The sequence below is a fragment of the Daktulosphaira vitifoliae genome, unplaced genomic scaffold (assembly GCF_025091365.1).
Source record: "Daktulosphaira vitifoliae isolate Bord-2020 unplaced genomic scaffold, ASM2509136v1 Scaffold_1, whole genome shotgun sequence".
NCBI classification, from domain to species: Eukaryota; Metazoa; Arthropoda; class Insecta; order Hemiptera; family Phylloxeridae; genus Daktulosphaira; species Daktulosphaira vitifoliae.
In genome coordinates, this window is record NW_026099572.1 from 23022128 (window position 1) to 23040478 (window position 18351).

General features: G+C 27.8%; 1 protein-coding gene across 2 annotated transcripts; it reads left to right on the forward strand.

Moving 5' to 3' along the window:
• Positions 1–248: 248 nt before the first annotated feature.
• LOC126896956 (chromosome transmission fidelity protein 18 homolog) lies at positions 249–18052 on the forward strand. 2 transcript variants are annotated; one of them, XM_050670206.1, is made up of 20 exons: positions 249–502; positions 1936–2084; positions 2149–2245; positions 2725–2881; positions 3136–3253; positions 3311–3394; positions 3452–3698; positions 4036–4176; positions 7129–7280; positions 7373–7569; positions 7645–7881; positions 9681–9749; positions 9909–10020; positions 10083–10253; positions 10313–10462; positions 10563–10693; positions 11599–11801; positions 11896–11972; positions 15834–15891; positions 17836–18052. In XM_050670206.1, exons 1-20 carry the CDS (start codon positions 412–414, stop codon positions 17934–17936), a joined length of 2742 nt encoding a protein of 913 aa, XP_050526163.1. In that variant the 5' UTR covers positions 249–411; the 3' UTR covers positions 17937–18052. The 2 variants fall into 2 exon arrangements, with proteins under 2 accessions (XP_050526163.1, XP_050526164.1); XM_050670207.1 differs by lacking the exons at positions 249–502; positions 1936–2084 and having other exon boundaries at positions 2157–2274.
• The last annotated feature ends 299 nt before the right edge of the window (positions 18053–18351 follow it).

An 18351-nucleotide genomic window follows, 5' to 3' on the forward strand; every position in this document is an offset into this window, starting at 1 on the left:
ATAAGCGTAGATAATAAAGAATTGATAGATGATTGGTTTAAATTTTATCAACACTTGTAGAATTGAATTTATTATAAAGTTTCCCGCCAATTCATTCTGATAAATAGAATTGTTTGACTAAACATGGAAATAATCTGTATCAACTTGATAAGATATCTTCTATACTTAGAGGAGTGTTAAAAAGTATGAGTAATATTATATTAAGGTAGTTATTTTCAGTGACTTATAAATAATAATGTTATTATTTTAAGTGTTGTTTTTTACTTGTATTACATAACTTCTAATATAAATAAAAAATAATATAAAATATTTATATTACATTCTGTTAAATATAAATAAGTAGAATTTTTTAATAATTTATTTTGGTTTACATGTTAGTATATATTTAAAATTTAACTTTTGCAATTGAAAATGGCATCGTACTTAGACCCAGATGAAGAATTTGAAATGATGCACGCAGAAGAGTTAGAAATGATGAATGAAATAAATTATGAAAATGAAGGTAATTTTTATAAATTTATAAACTATTAGAGTACCCTTGTAATTTCTTCTTAGATAGTGCTTATATATAATCATAATTTTTCAAATTAATAATTAATTTAAAAGTAGTAAAGAAAATTAAACAATTTTTTAAGGATAATTGTTTTAATTCATTCATTTAACTTTTTTAATTGGAACTTATAATAAAAGTTCATCATATAATCTAATATATATACTTTAATTTAAAACAAAACTAAATGATATAATTTTTAAGAAAAGTAAAAGTATAAAATAAAAGTATTTATTTATTGAATTATTTATAATAAAACTTGAGAAATCCCTTTCTATGTGATTTTATGATAAAAATATTTAAAAAAACCCAGCACAGGGGGGTCACGACACAGTGGTGACGTGACATATTTGGATCAAGTATAATGATATCTGACAGTGATTAAAATCACTATCATAAAAAACGCTTCGATGCAAATCTTTAGATAGTGTTTAATTTTAAAAAATAGGTGGATTATTCCAAAAGCAACATGATCTGCTAGTTCGTTATTAATATCCTGATTCAGGTAAAGTATATTGAATGAAAAAAGGATTATTAAAAATTATTATTTCTCATAAAAAAATTATGTTGATCCATACACTTTTCAATAAGTTATAGCATTATAAAGTTAAAAATAAAAAAATAAAATCGAGAATTTTCACACAAAAATAGCATTCGGTAGCCAATTTCACTCTGAAGACAAAATAAAGTACGACATTTTTTTTTCCATAATAAAGTACATTACATTAGCTTTAATTTAAGATATATATAAAAGTGTCAGACCTTCCGTAACATTTTCAAAAGTTAAGTTGAAAAAGTTAATTTTTTGTAAAAAAGTTGTCATTTTAAATCCCCCCCTGTGGACAGTTAAAGGATCAGATATAACAAAAAAATATGCCAAATGAAAGGTAATGATATCATGCATCTATATAAAAATAATTTATATTGATTTGTTCATTTTTAAAAAAGTTATGGCAGTTTTTAGTAAAAAAATTGAAAAAATTTTGAAAATTAGCGATTTTTAAATTTGTAATTTTTTTGGAGGTTTCCCCCATTTACGGGGAACGAGGGATTTTTTTTCAATTTTTGAGGGTAATATCTTCAACTAGATACAATTTGTGATCTTTTAAAGTATTGATTAAAGAAATCGGTCCAGTGAGAGCTGATAAAAAGTGGCAACAGACATAAAAAAAATAAAATAAAAAAAAAACATCATGGTAAAATTAATACCTTCTCAGCTTCGCATCGAAGCTAAAATTCTGTATAATAGTAGTTTCTTATTCAGTATTTTTATTATCTTGTACATTTATTATGAATATAATTTATTTATTTTTTGAATTGAATTTATTTTTATTATTGTTGTAAAAATTAATTGTTTAACCATAATTTTTTAAAAAAATTTTTAGTTGTTAAAATACATTCACCGAAGGAGTCAAAACGAAGTTTAAATTTTCAAAATCATCAAGAAAACTCAGATGTTTTAAATTTGTCTACAGAACTTGGAGTACTACCTTTATCACAGACATCAGTAGAATCATTTAATTTAGAAGAAAATGTATATAAAATTCTATTCCATTTACATATTTTTGTATTAGATAACCATTTAAATTTTATTTTAGTTACCAATTGTAGATTCAATATCAAGTAAGAGAAGACCTTTAGAAGACTATGATGTTTTTGGCAATATTGATGATATAAATTTTGAGGAAGATGACTGTTAGTATGTTTTAATTAGGACCACTCTTGTAAATATTTCAATTTTTTTTTTATGATTTTTTGTATCTACTTTAGTAAAGGATGTAAAATCATCCTCTATAATTGTGTTAGAGGAAATAGGAAAATCTGTACATAAATTTTCAGTGGATTATAATCAAACTATGATACCTTTGTACCAAGTCACAATGTTTTCTCAACTCAAATATGCTTGGTTACTTGTATATTTTAAAATAATTGTTAGAAAAAAAAAATGAATAGCAATTTGTGTTCATTATAAGAGATTAAAAATTGGAGAGTAATATCAAAATATTTAGAAACTAATTGTTGACTCCAGACTTAGGGATTGAAATATTTGATATAAAACTGGAAAAATTATTATATCAATAGTATTAAAAAACGGATACATTTATTATATAATATAATAGTAACATTTTATATTTTATATTTGCATAAATTGTGAGTAGTTTAATTATGTATAGTGCCACCAGTTATGAAACGACAGAAGGTAGATGATGAACTTTCAGATAAAGAAATCAAACAGTTAAATCTAATAAAAAAAATAATTGATGAACGTCAAAAAAATAAAATAGGAAGAAGAACTAATTTTTTAACAGGATCTACATATAATTGTTCAATGTAAGTTATTTTTTTTAATTTCAGTGATTATTTTGATCTTTAATAACTAATGTATGGCGAATATTTACCCTAGTTTTTTAAATGTTTTAAAAATTAAGAAAATTTTTTTTATATGACAGTTCATTATAATTAAAATTAACATGGTTTATTTTTGAATAAGTTACAATTTTAAATCAAATGTATTTTGAATTAATAGAAATTAGCTTTTAAATCTAATGATAAATATCATCATTTGTTTTATTTTATTATTTTAGTAGACCATTTGAAAGTGTTTCTAAAAGAGTACCATCTTGGTCATTTTTTCCTGCTGTTGATAATGCAAGGCAAAGAGTTTATATTCGTTTCCGATCAGAAGAAGCTGTTGAATCTGAAGTATTTAAATATTCAGTTTAAACATCAACTTCTATACTAATTTAAATTGTATTCTAGATCAAAAATTTATCATGGCATGCTAAATCAGTGCAGTTACTTTCATCCCCTGCAAATAATTTAATTTCAAATGCTTTTGAAAAAGTAAAAAATTTTATATCTAAGTATTTTGAAAAAATATTTTTCATCTTATAATTTTAGATTGAAAAAGATGAAGCTTTGAAATTATCATCATATATTAGTCACCAAGAAAACACTGTAAAACATGTTGATAATACTGCAGATCTTTGGGTTGAAAAGTATAAACCTCATAAATATTTGGATTTGCTTAGTGATGAGAGTACTAATAGAATGCTATTACATTGGCTAAAACTATGGGACAAAGTAGTGTTTAATAAAGAAGTAAACTTAAAAAAGAGAACTTCAAATGTTGTAAACAATAAATATGGTACATTTTAATTATATTTATTTTTAACGTAATAAAAAAAAAAAATGTTTAAATCTAATTATTTTTATTTGAAAGATTTTTTACTGATAAATACAATAGTTATTATCGAACATAATGAACATAATGCCCATGCACTCAGACCTGTTGGTCCATTGTGCGCAAATAAATATAATAAGAAGAAGATATTACTATTTTTTAACCACTTCTATTTTGAATTTTTAAAATTAAAGCTATTTATAATGAAAATCATTCTTCTCATATAACTAAAAAATTTTCTTTAATTCAATTTTAATTTTTTTTATTGCGATTATTTATGATTTTTTTAATATTACTGTAGGTACTAAGTTTTTTAAAAAAAATTTTGGTTTGGATGAAGAACTAGATGATAACAAATGTCCTAAAATGAAATTAGCTTTATTATGTGGCCCACCTGGTCTCGGAAAAACTACATTAGCCCATTTAGTAGCTAAACAAGCAGGTGAGTTTAGTTTTAGTTGTTAAAGAAGTGGGAAAGAACTGCTCATGCACTCAGACCCGTACACACTTACTGAATTGTATTCATTTAGTTTCTTCACTTATGTGAAGAAACCATTTTGCTATTATTTGTATACCCAACTCTATCTTATTATATAATAGAACAAGGAAAAAAACGCTTTTCTGGGAAAATTACTTAGCGTGCTCGGATTTTCAAAATTTTTTTTTCAACAAAAGTACTCAGTCACCAGACTCCAGGAAAATTATTGGCAAAGGTCGGAAAATTTTTGATGCTCGCCCGCGGGCGTTTTAAAATTTTGATAGTTTACGAGAAAAACGCACGCTGAAGCTAGCGTTTTATTATTTAAGGTTTGAAATTTTCATCAGACCCACCCAATGACATTCCTGAGATATGATAAAAAAATCAATTCAATCCGTTAATTTTTTACCGTTTTACGAGCTTTTTTTTTTTAAGTCCACGTGCATGGTTTTTATATGCACAGTGATTCATTTCTGCTCATACGTTTATTATGAACCTTAATTATATGGTGTAATATATTTTTTTTATTAGAACACTATTTTGCATTTGCACATAGCACTATATATTATCGAGAAATATTATATGTTATATATAAATTTCAAGACGGTTATAATTATATAAGTTTGTACTTTTATTTTCAGAACAGTACATTATTAATAATCTTTTTTTTCTCATCTATGATGTATGAGTCTATGAGTTTATCGTTTAAATTGGGATTCATCTATGACAACTATGCTGTCCAACGTTGAATCGCAATTACTAATATTTTCATCAAAATTTAATATTTTACATAGTCCCACGTATAATAACCTGCTGAATTTTTTTTTAATTATTCTATAATATAAACACAATTATTATAATTAGATTATTAATAATTTTTGTGTATACCAGGGGTGTATTTAAGGAAGATATGGGCCCCCCTTAAACCAGCACTATTAATATTTTTTTAGGCAACTTCTAATAAATAAGGACCTAATGTCTTTTTTTTTCATCATTACTTTAATTTTTAGCAAAAAAAATACTATAATATGTTTAACAAAGTAAAAAATATTAAATACCCTACTAAAATAATTTTTGAATAGGCCTAAAGGGAATACCTCATTAACAAACGTCAACCTTATACCCAATACATTTTACTATTTTCTCTTTTTGAATTTTCCTGATTTTAATAATAACATTTTTAATATATTTTTGTTACACTGATTCTGATGTAATATTTTTTTTGCAAAACACTTATCGTACCCGGCGTAGCCGGGTACCCCTACCGGAATCATTGGCCTACTTATGATGACGGTCCCAAGAGGCTTACGCGCCAAAAGCGCGTAAGGCTCATAGGGCTCTGGTTCTGGGGCGGAGCCCCAGCTAGGCATTGCCTAGTATATTTATGTATTTTTTCCATTATTGTATTTATTTTGCGAGTAATGAGTGGTTTATGATAAAACAATCACTCTGTATATAGGACATTCTACTAGGCCACTCCTTTAAATGTTGTAGTGTCTCTGTCAAAATTAAGTATCTCTTTGGGTTTAAGGTTTTTGATAACTCCTTTTTCTAAAAAAGATTTTTCCAAGTATTTAGATCTTAATATGATTAGGGTGTCACATTCACACATGATGAATACACGTGAACTCAAATGGTAGGTATTCAGAAGCCAATATAATTTTTTATCATTACTTAATGTTACCATATAGTTGTTAAGTTTGAGCTTAACAAATTAAGTTTGTCAGTTTGTTTGACTGTTTGTAAAACCGTTTTGTAACCCCCTAAAGTTTAGTCCTTTTATCTGTTTAGCATTTAACCATGATTCTTGAATAAGTACTATTTGTAATGGTGTTGTATGCCTCCCAGTTAAAGGTCCTTAGCAATACACTTATGGTGCCTTTACTGTGATGCAAATTTATATATGTGAATTGTATTATATTTAAATTGCATGTGAGTGACCATCCATTTGTACCTGATCGGGTTGTAAATCTCTATTTGGATTTCAGCACTGTCCTAAGATTTTATTTTGTTGACATTTTCAGTGAACCATTTAATAGAACTTTCTGAGGCAGCACTGATTATAAATACTTTATCAATGAGCCTAGTGTCTTCAAACTTTGGTAGCCGATAGTATGAAGTCTTTAACACAAGACTCAATGAGTTTTTCTTGTTCAGTATTCAATTTATTTGTGGGATAGCTTGCGAAGACCAGTGCCACTTTTTATTTTCAGTTACCATATCCTTATAGAGTGGTACCCAATAGGTTTTCTTCACTAGATGTTCAAGTCTCTTGAGATTTTCGGTAACCTCTGAATTTTCCAAATTATTAGTTCTTTTTTTCTTTCCCTTCAGTTAGTCCTTCTATGTTTTCGTAGTACCTCTTAAGTTTGTGCCTCTATCTGACTGTAAGTTTGAGACCTTTGATCCATTCAGCAACTGCTATTTATTGGTCTTGCGACTCCTGGTTTGCATTTGCTGACTTTACTTTTGGGCTAACTACCCTATGACAAGTGAACAAACCTTTTACTTAGTATGACTGGATTAGGGGGCCTGTTCATTGTTATCAAGCAGGTTTACTCAGGTCTATTATTCTAAACTAACCAAAGTCTTGACCAGCTAAAATCAGTGTTACATGTTGCTACCTCCTCTGAGTTTAACTAGGGTTTACGGAGATGTAAATCCATGATTTTTACAAATATCTCTGTAGAGAAGCAGGTGACTTACTAATAAATTTAATGCTGTTGAGCCAAAATAAACAGATAATTTATTTTAACCATTGAATAAGACATGAATAGCGGCATAGAATTCCTATATAAATTCTATGAATTGGTAGCAAAACTTGAATCAGTTACAATATTTATGTTTAATTTGTTTTATTAGTTAATATCTGAATATCTCATTTTCAAAATTATTTATACTTTGACATATTTACAGGTTATAATGTAGTTGAAATAAATGCAAGTGATGATCGTAACCCAACTAGTTTCAAAATTAAACTTGAAGCATCTACTCAAATGTCATCAGTAATGGGTACTGATTGTAGGCCAAACTGTTTAATATTAGATGAAATAGATGGAGCTCCTATGGTTAGCATAAGTTTTATAATTATGTTCTAATTATTAGTGTTGATATAATTACATTATGTTATAAAATTCAATGTTAAATTACATAATTTTAGAATACAATTGATGTGTTGCTCAAATTTGCATTAGAAAAAAAATCAAGTCGTAAAAAAAAACCTAATAAACAAGAAGAAAAAAGTTCTATATTAAAAAGACCAATTATTTGTATTTGTAATGATGTTTATGTACCGGCATTAAGAAATTTGAGGCAAAATGCATTTGTTCTAAATTTTCCTCCTACATCCTCTGCAAGGTGAACGAGTTTTTAAAATAAAGGTTTATATTTTAAATTTTGTTTATATTAAAACTATAATTTATAATTTAACAGATTAGCAGAAAGATTAATGGAAATTTCAAGCTATGAAAAAATAAAAACAGACATGAGTGCTATGACAGCACTTAGTACAAAAACTAATAACGATATAAGATCATGTTTGTCAACATTATCATGTTATAGACATCAACAATTAAGATCGTCAGATATAAAAAATTCAAGTATTGGCAATAAAGATATGCAAAAAGGTCTTTTTTCAGTATGGCAAGAAATATTTCAAATAAAAAAAAGGTCCATTTCAATAAAATTAGATAAAAAATCTACTTTAATTTAAATATTAATTTATTATAAAATAAATAGTCTTTGAGTGCTAACCCAACCGAACCTTTGAAAGATATGTATGATGGCGCTTGTACCAGGGTAAAAAGCATAGGAGGAGTATCAGAAGGTTTTCGGGTATGAGTAGGAGTGCACCAAGGTTCTGCTTTAAGCCCTTACTTATTCTCTATAGCGATGGATGAAATTACTAGAGAAATACAAGGAGAGGTGCCCTGGTGCATGTTGTTTGCTGACGATATAGTGTTAATAGGAGAAAATAGGGAGGAAATTAATCAAAGGTTAGAGGTGTGGAGATCAGCTTTTGAAGAAAAGAGTTTAAAAATAAGTAGAAGTAAGACAGAGTATATAGAGTACGAATTTGACAAAGGAGAACACGAGGTAGATGAAATGAAGAGATCAGTGGCAATAGGTGAGGACGTGATTGGAGAGGTGGAGAATTTTAAGTATTTAGGGTCAGTTGTGCAAAAGAGTGGTGGTATTGACGAGGTTGTTAGACACAGAATTAAGTGGGGGTGGTTGAAGTGGAGAAATGCTTCTGGTGTTTTATGCGATTAAAGAATTCCAATGAGGCAGAAAGGTAAATTCTACAAGACTGTTGTGAGGCCAGCTATGATGTATGGTTCAGAGTGTTAATAAGAAAGTAGAGCAGAGAATGATTGTAGCAGAGATGAGAATGATTAGATGGATGAGTGGAGTGACTAGAAAAGATAGAATAAGGAACGAACATATAAAAGGGAGTATAGGTGTAGGGTCAATCGTTTATAAGATGAGATAAAATAGACTTAGATGGTTATGAGTAGAGAAAAATCGGAAGCTGTAAGAACAGTTATAGAAATTAATGTTAAAGGAAGAAGTGGTAGAGGAAGACCAAAAAGAGATGGAGGGATGCTATAGAATGCGATATGTGGACATCTGATGCGAGCGTAGATGATGTGGGAGATCGTGTCAAGTGGAAGTTTAGGATCCCAAGTAGTTGGGATTAAGGCGAGGAAGAAGAAGAAGACACATAATTTATTATTTATACTTTTATACTAATTATTTATTTAATTCATGTTAGTGACTTTTTGAATAATTAATTTATAAATACAAGATGATCGGTTTATCATAAACCTCTTAATTACTCGCAATATAAATACAATAGTGGAAAAAAATGTTGATTTCTTTTAGTTACATATATTCCTTATTTTATCAACTAATAATGACTTCTTAAAATCACCCTTTATAACTTAATAGGTTGTCAACATAATTTTTTTTAATGGCAACTTATATATTTAACTAAATTATAAAATAGAAAATGATCTAATTAAGAAATTGACTGGTTAATAACAACTTTTAGACCAGTACTTTGGTAATTATTCTTATTTTTAGGTCTAAGAGGTTATAGGAATGTGTTCGAGAAATGTATTATGATAAAAATAACAGCTACAACGCTTTACCTCCAGTCTATATTTTAAAATGTTAATAATTGTTAAACTTCTTACTTAATAAAAATTGTAATAATTTTTTATCTTGGAAGATATTACGTGAGGAACATATAATTAATTAATTAATTTATATATATATATATATATATCAATGATTTGTAGTTATCTTAAGATGAACTAAGTTTGAAATTAGTAGTAACCATATAATATTTAAGACTCAACAACTATTTATTTATTTTATAATTAATACATAACAAATTATCACATTAATATTAATATTTATACTTAAATTTATTTAGTAATAGTGTTGTTTATATATTATTAAAGCTATTTTGACAGTAATTCATTAAATGGAGAAGATGACCATTCCAACTATAATAATGTTATGAAAGATAGGTAAATATTTAAAATAAAATAAAATAGTATCTTATTTTTTTTAATCTCGTGATTATTGAAGTATTAATTCTCCCATATAAATATTATAATTCATTATTACTATTGAAAATAAGTATTTAATTTAAACAGATATGTGAAAGTATTAAATTTTTATTTCAGAGTGGATTCTGTTTTAAAAACTGTTCAGAGTTACGGAGACTATGAAAAGCTTAGTCAAGGAGTATATGAAAATTTTTTAAGTTTAAAGCAAAAAGATTCTTCAATATCAAGTGTAAAAACTTAATAATTATTATACATTTCTTGAAGTATTATAAAACTTAAATTTTGATTTAGGCTGTTGAAGGTTTAGATTGGTTTTGTGAATTTGATAGATTGACTACAGTTATAAATACATCTCAAAACTATTCCTTGTATCCATATTTACCATACAGTTTTGCTACATGGCATTGCTTATTTGCAGCATTTACTTGGCCTAAAATTACCTATCCTAGTGCATCTTATGAAGTACTTTTTTATTTTATTAAAAAAAAAAAGGAATTCTTAAAATCTATTTATTGTTTTAGGCTATGGTTAAAAAGAACAAATATAAACAGATTGTAGATGAGCTTATGAGTGGAATAACTCCTTGTATTCGAACATTTCTTCACTTTAATCAAATTTTATTGGATACTATGCCATTACTTATGCATATTGCTGTGCCAAATCTAAGATCTGTAATTCACTTATTAATAAGTCTAAAAAAGATATATTCAGTTTGTTTATTTCTAAAATAACAATAATTTTTCATTCTTTTAAATAATAAAACATTTTCAGGTAAGTATTCAACTTTTTACTTTAAAAGAAAAAGAAGACCTGGGAAAAGTTATAAATATTATGATTGAATATGGATTAAATTACTACCAAGAAAGATCTATTGATGGTTCTTTTAACTTTTTGCTTACTCCGTAAGTTAATTTTTTTATCGAAAATATATTTAATAATATTTTATTGCAGATACAAGGATACCATGTCTGGTTTATTCCTATCTATTAAATTTCTATGTAGTATAGAAATAAACATAAAATATATTTTTTTCAATTAACTACTGAAAATATTATATTTTAATATTTATTATAATTGTCTTATAGCTTTGATGCAGTTGATTATATTCTGCAGTGTTTTTTTTTTTGAGTAATACATAATTACTATGGTCATATTGGACCGATTTTGCTCAACAATATGTCAAAAGATAATAAAAGTATCTAGTTGAAGCTTTATCACCATAATTTAAAAAAATTCTCTTTAATAAAGAGAAATGCCCAAAAAAATTACAGTTGTCAATGTTCATATTTTTAGTTTTCAATTTATATTAAAGAAACCATTTGAAAAACGATCATTAATGAAAGTACTGCGTGTGCTTAAAAATCATATCAAATTTTATCTCTTTTCAATATTTGATAATATTTAAAAAACTTCCCTATTTTAAATCTATATTGTATTAAAGCTAATATAATCTATTTGAAATTATTATTGAAATTATTGAAAATTTTAATTTCTAATATTAAAGCCAAAAATCATATATTTTTAATAATAACTTATTTTAAACTGTTTTGCACAGAAACGTATTGCTTAATGAACTATAGTATAAAAAAAAATGTCAATTACTTGTTTTCTTCGGTTTATTGGCCTTTGAAAAAATATCCTTGTATGTTTTGGTTAATATGTTAAATTTTTTAATTTGTTACTAACATGCATTTCAATATTTTACGATAGTGATTTTAATCACTGTTAGATATCAATCAATATTAATCTAAAAATTACCTCAACTGATTGCTGAATTCTTACTGTACATTACTTTTTTTATTTTTAGATCTATAGATGAAGCAATAAAGTTTCCTGGGTTAGATAGTTTTCCTACTATAAGTTATGCTACAAAACAAATAATATCCAGAGAAATTGATATTGAAAAAATGAGAAGAAGAACTTGTCATATTGAAACTGATTTGGAATTAGAGAAAATAATTAATATTGATGCAAAAGAAAAAGCAGTTTTAACTCCAAAAAATCAAAAAGGTTTGTAATTATAAAAGTAATTTAAATTAAAATATTAATTATTATTTTATAATTATCAATCAAAACATTTAAAAAAATATTGATTATTACATAGGAGTTCGAGAAAAACCGCTTACTCCAAACCATCTTCAAAAGTTGACACCCAAAATATTAAAACCTGCTAAATCATTGGTAAGTATATAAGAGTAAGAAGAGAATACTATTTCATTTCATTTTTTCGGCAGCATAGGCAGGCATTTTTTTAAATTTTTGGGCATGCTAGAAGAATAGCAAAGTGACCTGCTAGAATTAAATAAAAATATGATTGATTGTCATTAACTTTTAAATCATTATTTTAGAAGTAATTAATATTTTAATATAAAACTTGAGGTGAAGTATAAGATCTGTTTATTTTAATCCCTAAGTATTTATGAATTGAATTACTCCTTCTGCTTAGGTATATAAATGCTAATATTATTTAAAATACTGGTTCAAAAGTTGACAAATCATTTTCTCATTTTTAAACTGGTTAAATTTATACGTTTTCATTTAAAAAGAAGTTATAAAAATGATAAAACTTGTGATATTATTAAATTCTAAAAATGAAAAATTATATTATGTTTTATGCTTTTAAAATTATTACACTCTGTATAGCTCTTTCCCAAAAATCGAACCATATATTAAGATCGTATTGTCTACTTATTGTATTATTTACTCGTTCATTATCAAATATTAAACAAAGGTAATTTAACGTACCTGTATCGAACATTGTCCAAAAACGGCTTTTTATGGGCACAATATTTCAATATTTTTAAACTTCACCTCGATAACTTTTAATCAAGGATACCCATCCTATAAAAATTAATCTTAGTTATGCCACTGCCCACTAATAGTTTTCGATTTTTAAAAATATAAAATTTTTCTTTTTTATTATTTCCTAGTAATATTTGTCAACAGCCTTTATTGGAATTTTTCCCGATTGAAGACATTTCTATAAGTATACTTATTAGGTCGAGAAAACTTCAATATTCGAAAACCATTCTTGCAGCGAAGAAAAACTACGTTTATCGTTTTATACTCGATACATTAAAACGCGCTCCTTGATTTTCTTCTAGTTATATCTGTAAGACCGATGAGTGATAAAAAAACATTTAATTAACTTAGATCAAGTGCAATGTCAAATAAAATGTTGAATGATCGAAAATTGTTGAGATATTAAGGATCTGGTAATTATGGCATTTTCATTTTCGGACGGCAATAAATAGTGTATTTTATTATGGATAGCTTTTACAATATTAATTGTTTAGTAATGATGTGTACGCACAAAGATGGGACGAGTCACGCCCTCTTAGTTGCGCCAAAGTCATTAAGTCATGTCTTTTCATTTGCTTTATCTGAACGCATTTTCACCGGAGTACACTCGACATTAAAGAAATATTATATATAATAATAACCATAATAATAGTAATAATAATACGTAAGCGAATGAGACAACGGGTGCACACTGGAGCTGTACACAGTTTTTGTGTGTAGGCTCTGATGAAAGGCCTTTAGAAAGCTTTTACGCGTTGGAGGGTAGGGGCATAGGAAAATGATATAAAAATAATAATAAAGCGTCTCCACTCAAGTGCTGCCGTCGTCATCGCCAACTGTAATTAATCTTGCGCATTGTGTACATGACGATGACTACATGTTATTTTATTTATTACCCAGCCATGACCGGTATTCTCCCTTGTAAATTTTTCATATTCGTTCGCATTATTACTTTTATGCGCCGTAACGAACCACTTAACCATCGCCGTTTCATTATGGAAGACAAAATGAAGTTGAGAAAGTGTTTTGTTCCGATGATTTCTTTTTAATATTTTAATAATTCATCAATTTTCATTCGGCTACCTATCGCCTGCCCGGTGATCCGACTAAGGAAAATATTTATTCAGCCAACCGACTATAAATTAACGTGTAGAAAATTCTGTATGACCTTGTGGCAGCTTCATAATGTATTTATTTATTAAGGATGTGTGTTGGTGTGAGTGGGCGAGGGAGGATATTTCCTGTGTTCGACCATTAATTCTACACATAAAGCCAGTTTAACGGCGTTTTACTTGCTTTTAGACAAGTTTTAACCCCAATAGTTTTATTCTCGGACAACGTGGTTAGGAAAAAGTTGGCGGTGCCGTAGTGACTAAAGATTGAAGTGAAAAAAGTCCTTTTTTATTTATGTTTTACTGTCCAGTGCCCGAGCTGTATGTATCTTGATTGCTAGAAAAACTGCTCTCCTCCCATTTTTTCTTTTTTTTTTCTAAAGACAAGTGATTTTGAAAAACTACAAACGAGTTAGTGGTGTATATTTTTATATATATAAAGGAAACCCATTACGGGCGCCTTAAAAGCATATCCAAGCAGTATATTCTATTTTCCTTTTTATTTTGTTCACTTTATATAACTAGAAAACACATTGGATTTTCTTTTATTTTCAGTTTAATTCGTCCCTTTTATCAAGAACGATGTACTACACCGACATAAAACATTGTCTAATCGACTTCAATTTATCTCGATCAATCTCTTGCTCCTAACCAATAACTCTTTCAGAAGTCAGTTTTAGCGCAAAATTGTTTTTCAACAAATAAAAATTAATGTTAAGAATTTATCTTGTTATTTAATTAAATTAACATGTAAATGGCCATAGACATGGCCGGATAGAGAAATTTCGGTCTTTTGAGATTTCATATTGTTACCAACTTTCAACCGAATGTTTTGATACTTTGCCGGTATTATGCAAACTTTGTTTTAAGATGAATTTAGGTATGGTGAAAAGTAATTAGTTCTTATGATAATGATATCTAATTTAAAAATATTACTACAATTTGAATACCGAGTAAAAGATCACCCAAAAATAGTATTATCTATAAATTAATTATAAGTAGAACAGTTTGAATTATGTTGTTATGATTAACGTATACAAACTGCTCTAATAATTATTACTTATGTCAATAAAGTGCACGTTATTAACTAAGAAAGTGATATTATTTGGTTAACTGTATTTAGTTAAGCTTTTTTAAATTAATCTTGTAGTTAATTTAGACTAAAAACCATATTAATAATGGTCAGTTCCGGGTAGGCCTACAAAGAAAAAAAACTTAGTCTTGTAATCCGCCTAATTGGTAAAATAACTTAAAAAAATTCAAGTTTATATTATTATTAATGTTTTTATCACCCGCAGTTTACAACTCCTGTTGTAATAAAAATATTGTTTATAGTTTTTACGGAAAAACTTTTCTTGGGGTTCATTAAAAAAATATGGCCCCAAATAGGTATGTTCTGGATCTGATAAAAGGCTACTAAAGTAATTGAAATAGTGGTGATATAATGTGTTATTGAGTGCACTTCTAGAAAGGGTGAACTTTCTGTTGTACTGCCGATTGGAGTTTAGCGCATCAATTTAATTTTTAACCCTTGGCTGATAAAAATGAATACAGAAAAAAGGAGCACTGATACTCTTAGCCATATACTCTCTTATAATCGGCTATAAATCTAGTGCCGAGGCGCCAAGTTTCTTACTTTGCCCGTACTACGTTTCCTGACCCGACATTACACTGACCCTTGGTCTTTTGATGTATAAAGTAGTTTTATACGTTTCAGCTATTGCGTCCGGTCCAGAGCGGTTTTCGATCCATTAAACCGTTTTAGCGTCCAGTGGCTGGGGTAAATTCTAGTTGGCCGGGGGGGGGGGTTCCTCGTCGTTATACACGTGTTTACATACACTCTAACGGAGTTTGTATACGAGTCGTTTAACCCGAACCAACGTAATACATTTTATAATCAATTAAACTTCACTTGTACTTGTGTATGTGTATGCATCTATGCGGCTGTGGTTGGGTGGTTTCTTTTTATACCGCCCGGTCGTAAAGGGATACCGTTCGTCCATGTTTGTATTATATTATTGCGTTTCGGTGCGTTCAAGTGCTATAGTACATTTTATAATGTCCCGTACTATATTACTTAAATTGACCATCGCATACGTGTATATCAATATATGTATTTTTGTTTCAGAAAAGGAAAGACTTTTTCGGACGAGAAATCAGTTCTCCGGTTATTTCCAAACATAAAGGTGAGGTTTTTTTTTACAGTTTAGTCAGTTGGTAAATTAATTAAANTACAGTTTAGTCAGTCGGTAAATTAATTAAAGAAACTATTACCGCGCAATTGGATAGTACTAGTTTTAACGATGGTGATTGACAATTAACAATGTAAATNACAGTTTAGTCAGTTGGTAAATTAATTAAAGAAACTATTACCGCGCAATTGGATAGTACTAGTTTTAACGATGGTGATTGACAATTAACAATGTAAATAAATTACCGTTGAATTAGTTAGTTCATTTTTGCGTTTATTTAAAGTTAAATACTTAATTGATAGGGGTAGATTAATAAACCCTTCACGAGAAGCTGTTAATTGAACGATATGAACAATAGACTAAAAGTGTATACTAATGTCTATCGAAAGACATCAGCATGGGGGAATTTTGTAAACTAATTAAACGACGAAATGCGGCATCGTGTTAATTATTTGTACGTTTTTGTATAGATAACTGTAATGTGCGTTATTAAGCTGATTTACTTGATTACAGTCCATGGTAAATTTAACGCTTATTTGATAATAATCTCAACTTCCATTTGTAAAATCGAATTAGGTATATTTTTCATTATTAGTTATACATAATTGTATATCGAAAATATTTACTTGATATTTTTATTTACCGAAAATAAAGTTTGATTTATTGAATATTTTTTACATTTTTAGTAAATAATTGATTTTTAAAAAATATAATAATCTCTAAGTTAAATTTTTTCTAGTTTATTTCGTTGTACTATACATATTTTCCAAATTTAGACACCCATAATTTATGTCAGAAAAACATTATTTTACTTCGGATCTTATTTGATCAATGAGATGTTTTAAAAATAAAACTTTATATAAGTTTTTCTATTAATTGTATTAAAGATATGCGAATACCTGCGAATGAAAGATAAATAATACGAATCACAAACTTTTCTTTTAAAATATTAAAATTGTTAAAAAAAAAAAACCGTTGAATAAGATTTTATGAGAAACGTATAACTCTTAAAATATTTTGCCATATCCACAAGCGAATATGTTTTTCAAAAACATTCTGGTATTTTTCACATAAAATGAACGTAAAAGAGAGGAATTATTTTTGTAATTAATTTCGTTTAAACTGACAAATAAAACAATAAATACACAAACAAATCGATTTACGCGGATAATAATTTTTTGCGTGTGGGATAACATTAAAGTTTTGCGTAGAAATTTATGAGGATTATTGTTAGCCCGAGGGAATCAAATATTTTAATATTTGTTTTATCTCGACGCCGGTTTACGAGCTTATGAAAAATTGTCGACTATCTGTACTAAAGTGAACCAATTACGCGAAAGTAAACAAACATGAATGTTTGGGTACACGGTTTTTTAGATTATTGTTTGTTATGCCGCCGTAGACATAATGAGATTCGTGTCCGATATTATTATTATTCCGTTTGTTGACATACAGATGACATAGTGTACTTGGACCGCGTTTGTGGTAGCGGCGGTTGTTTTTTAATGCAGTATTAATCTCGACGTGCACGACAATTACCGGGGCAACATCATCATCGCTATAATATCCACACTGTTTGCACAATTTAAATGGTTGACAACCCCGAGGTGAATCTACTCGACAACATGTCAAACCAAATCTAGATTATTTTTATTATTTCTTTTATTAAAAATACTTGTTTGCTGGTTAAAGTATTTATGAGTTTTTCTCGAGTTATTGATGAATAATTGAAAAAAAAAGCGATGAAAACAGTGCGGAAATATCATTCTCAAAAATACATTATCTTTTTTTAAAAATAATATATCTCCGCCCTTTGGCAATTTATCCGAAATGTATTATATTATGTACATCGAATTGTGTACACGAGATAAATATTTTTGTATTTACTTTTTCACGTTGTTTAGGATTTTCATATATTATTATTATTTTTATTTACAGAAATTCGAGATGAGATCGTCAAGAGCGATATTTGGTTCCATTTCAAAGAAGGTTACAACAACGCGGTGAGAAAATCAGTATTAATGAAAGACCTTTATTGAAAAACTAATTCTTATTTTATATTCATTTAAACTTTATTTTTTTTTATACAGTGGTTTGTTATTAGAAAATTTTTTTATGATTTGTGTGTATGGATTATACTAACTTATTAATGATATCACTAGATTATTAATCACTGATTTTAACTTATCCGTATTTGTTTTACTTAAAAAGTTTACTCGATCCGTTTCGTATAAGATGATACTGCAAGCAAACACTATTAGTTAATTTGCACTCCTCGCCGTGATCCGCTGTTTGCCGTTGCATTTAGTTAATTTTTATATCTATTTTGGTTCTTAAATGCATCAAAAATCATTTGGTGCAATTATGTGTCTAAAATGTTATACCACATAACTTCTTATGTGTAAAATAAAAACATTAAATTCCACAGGCGCAACTAAAGAAAAAATACAGGGG

Coding starts and splice junctions, on each gene's coding strand:
- LOC126896956 (XM_050670206.1), top strand. CDS start 412: ATGGCATCGTACTTAGACCCAGATGAAGAATTTGAAATGATGCACGCA. Junction 3,395..3,451: donor TTTCAAATGCTTTTGAAAAA/GTAAAAAATTTT, acceptor TTATAATTTTAG/ATTGAAAAAGATGAAGCTTT. Junction 10,021..10,082: donor AAGATTCTTCAATATCAAGT/GTAAAAACTTAA, acceptor ATTTTGATTTAG/GCTGTTGAAGGTTTAGATTG.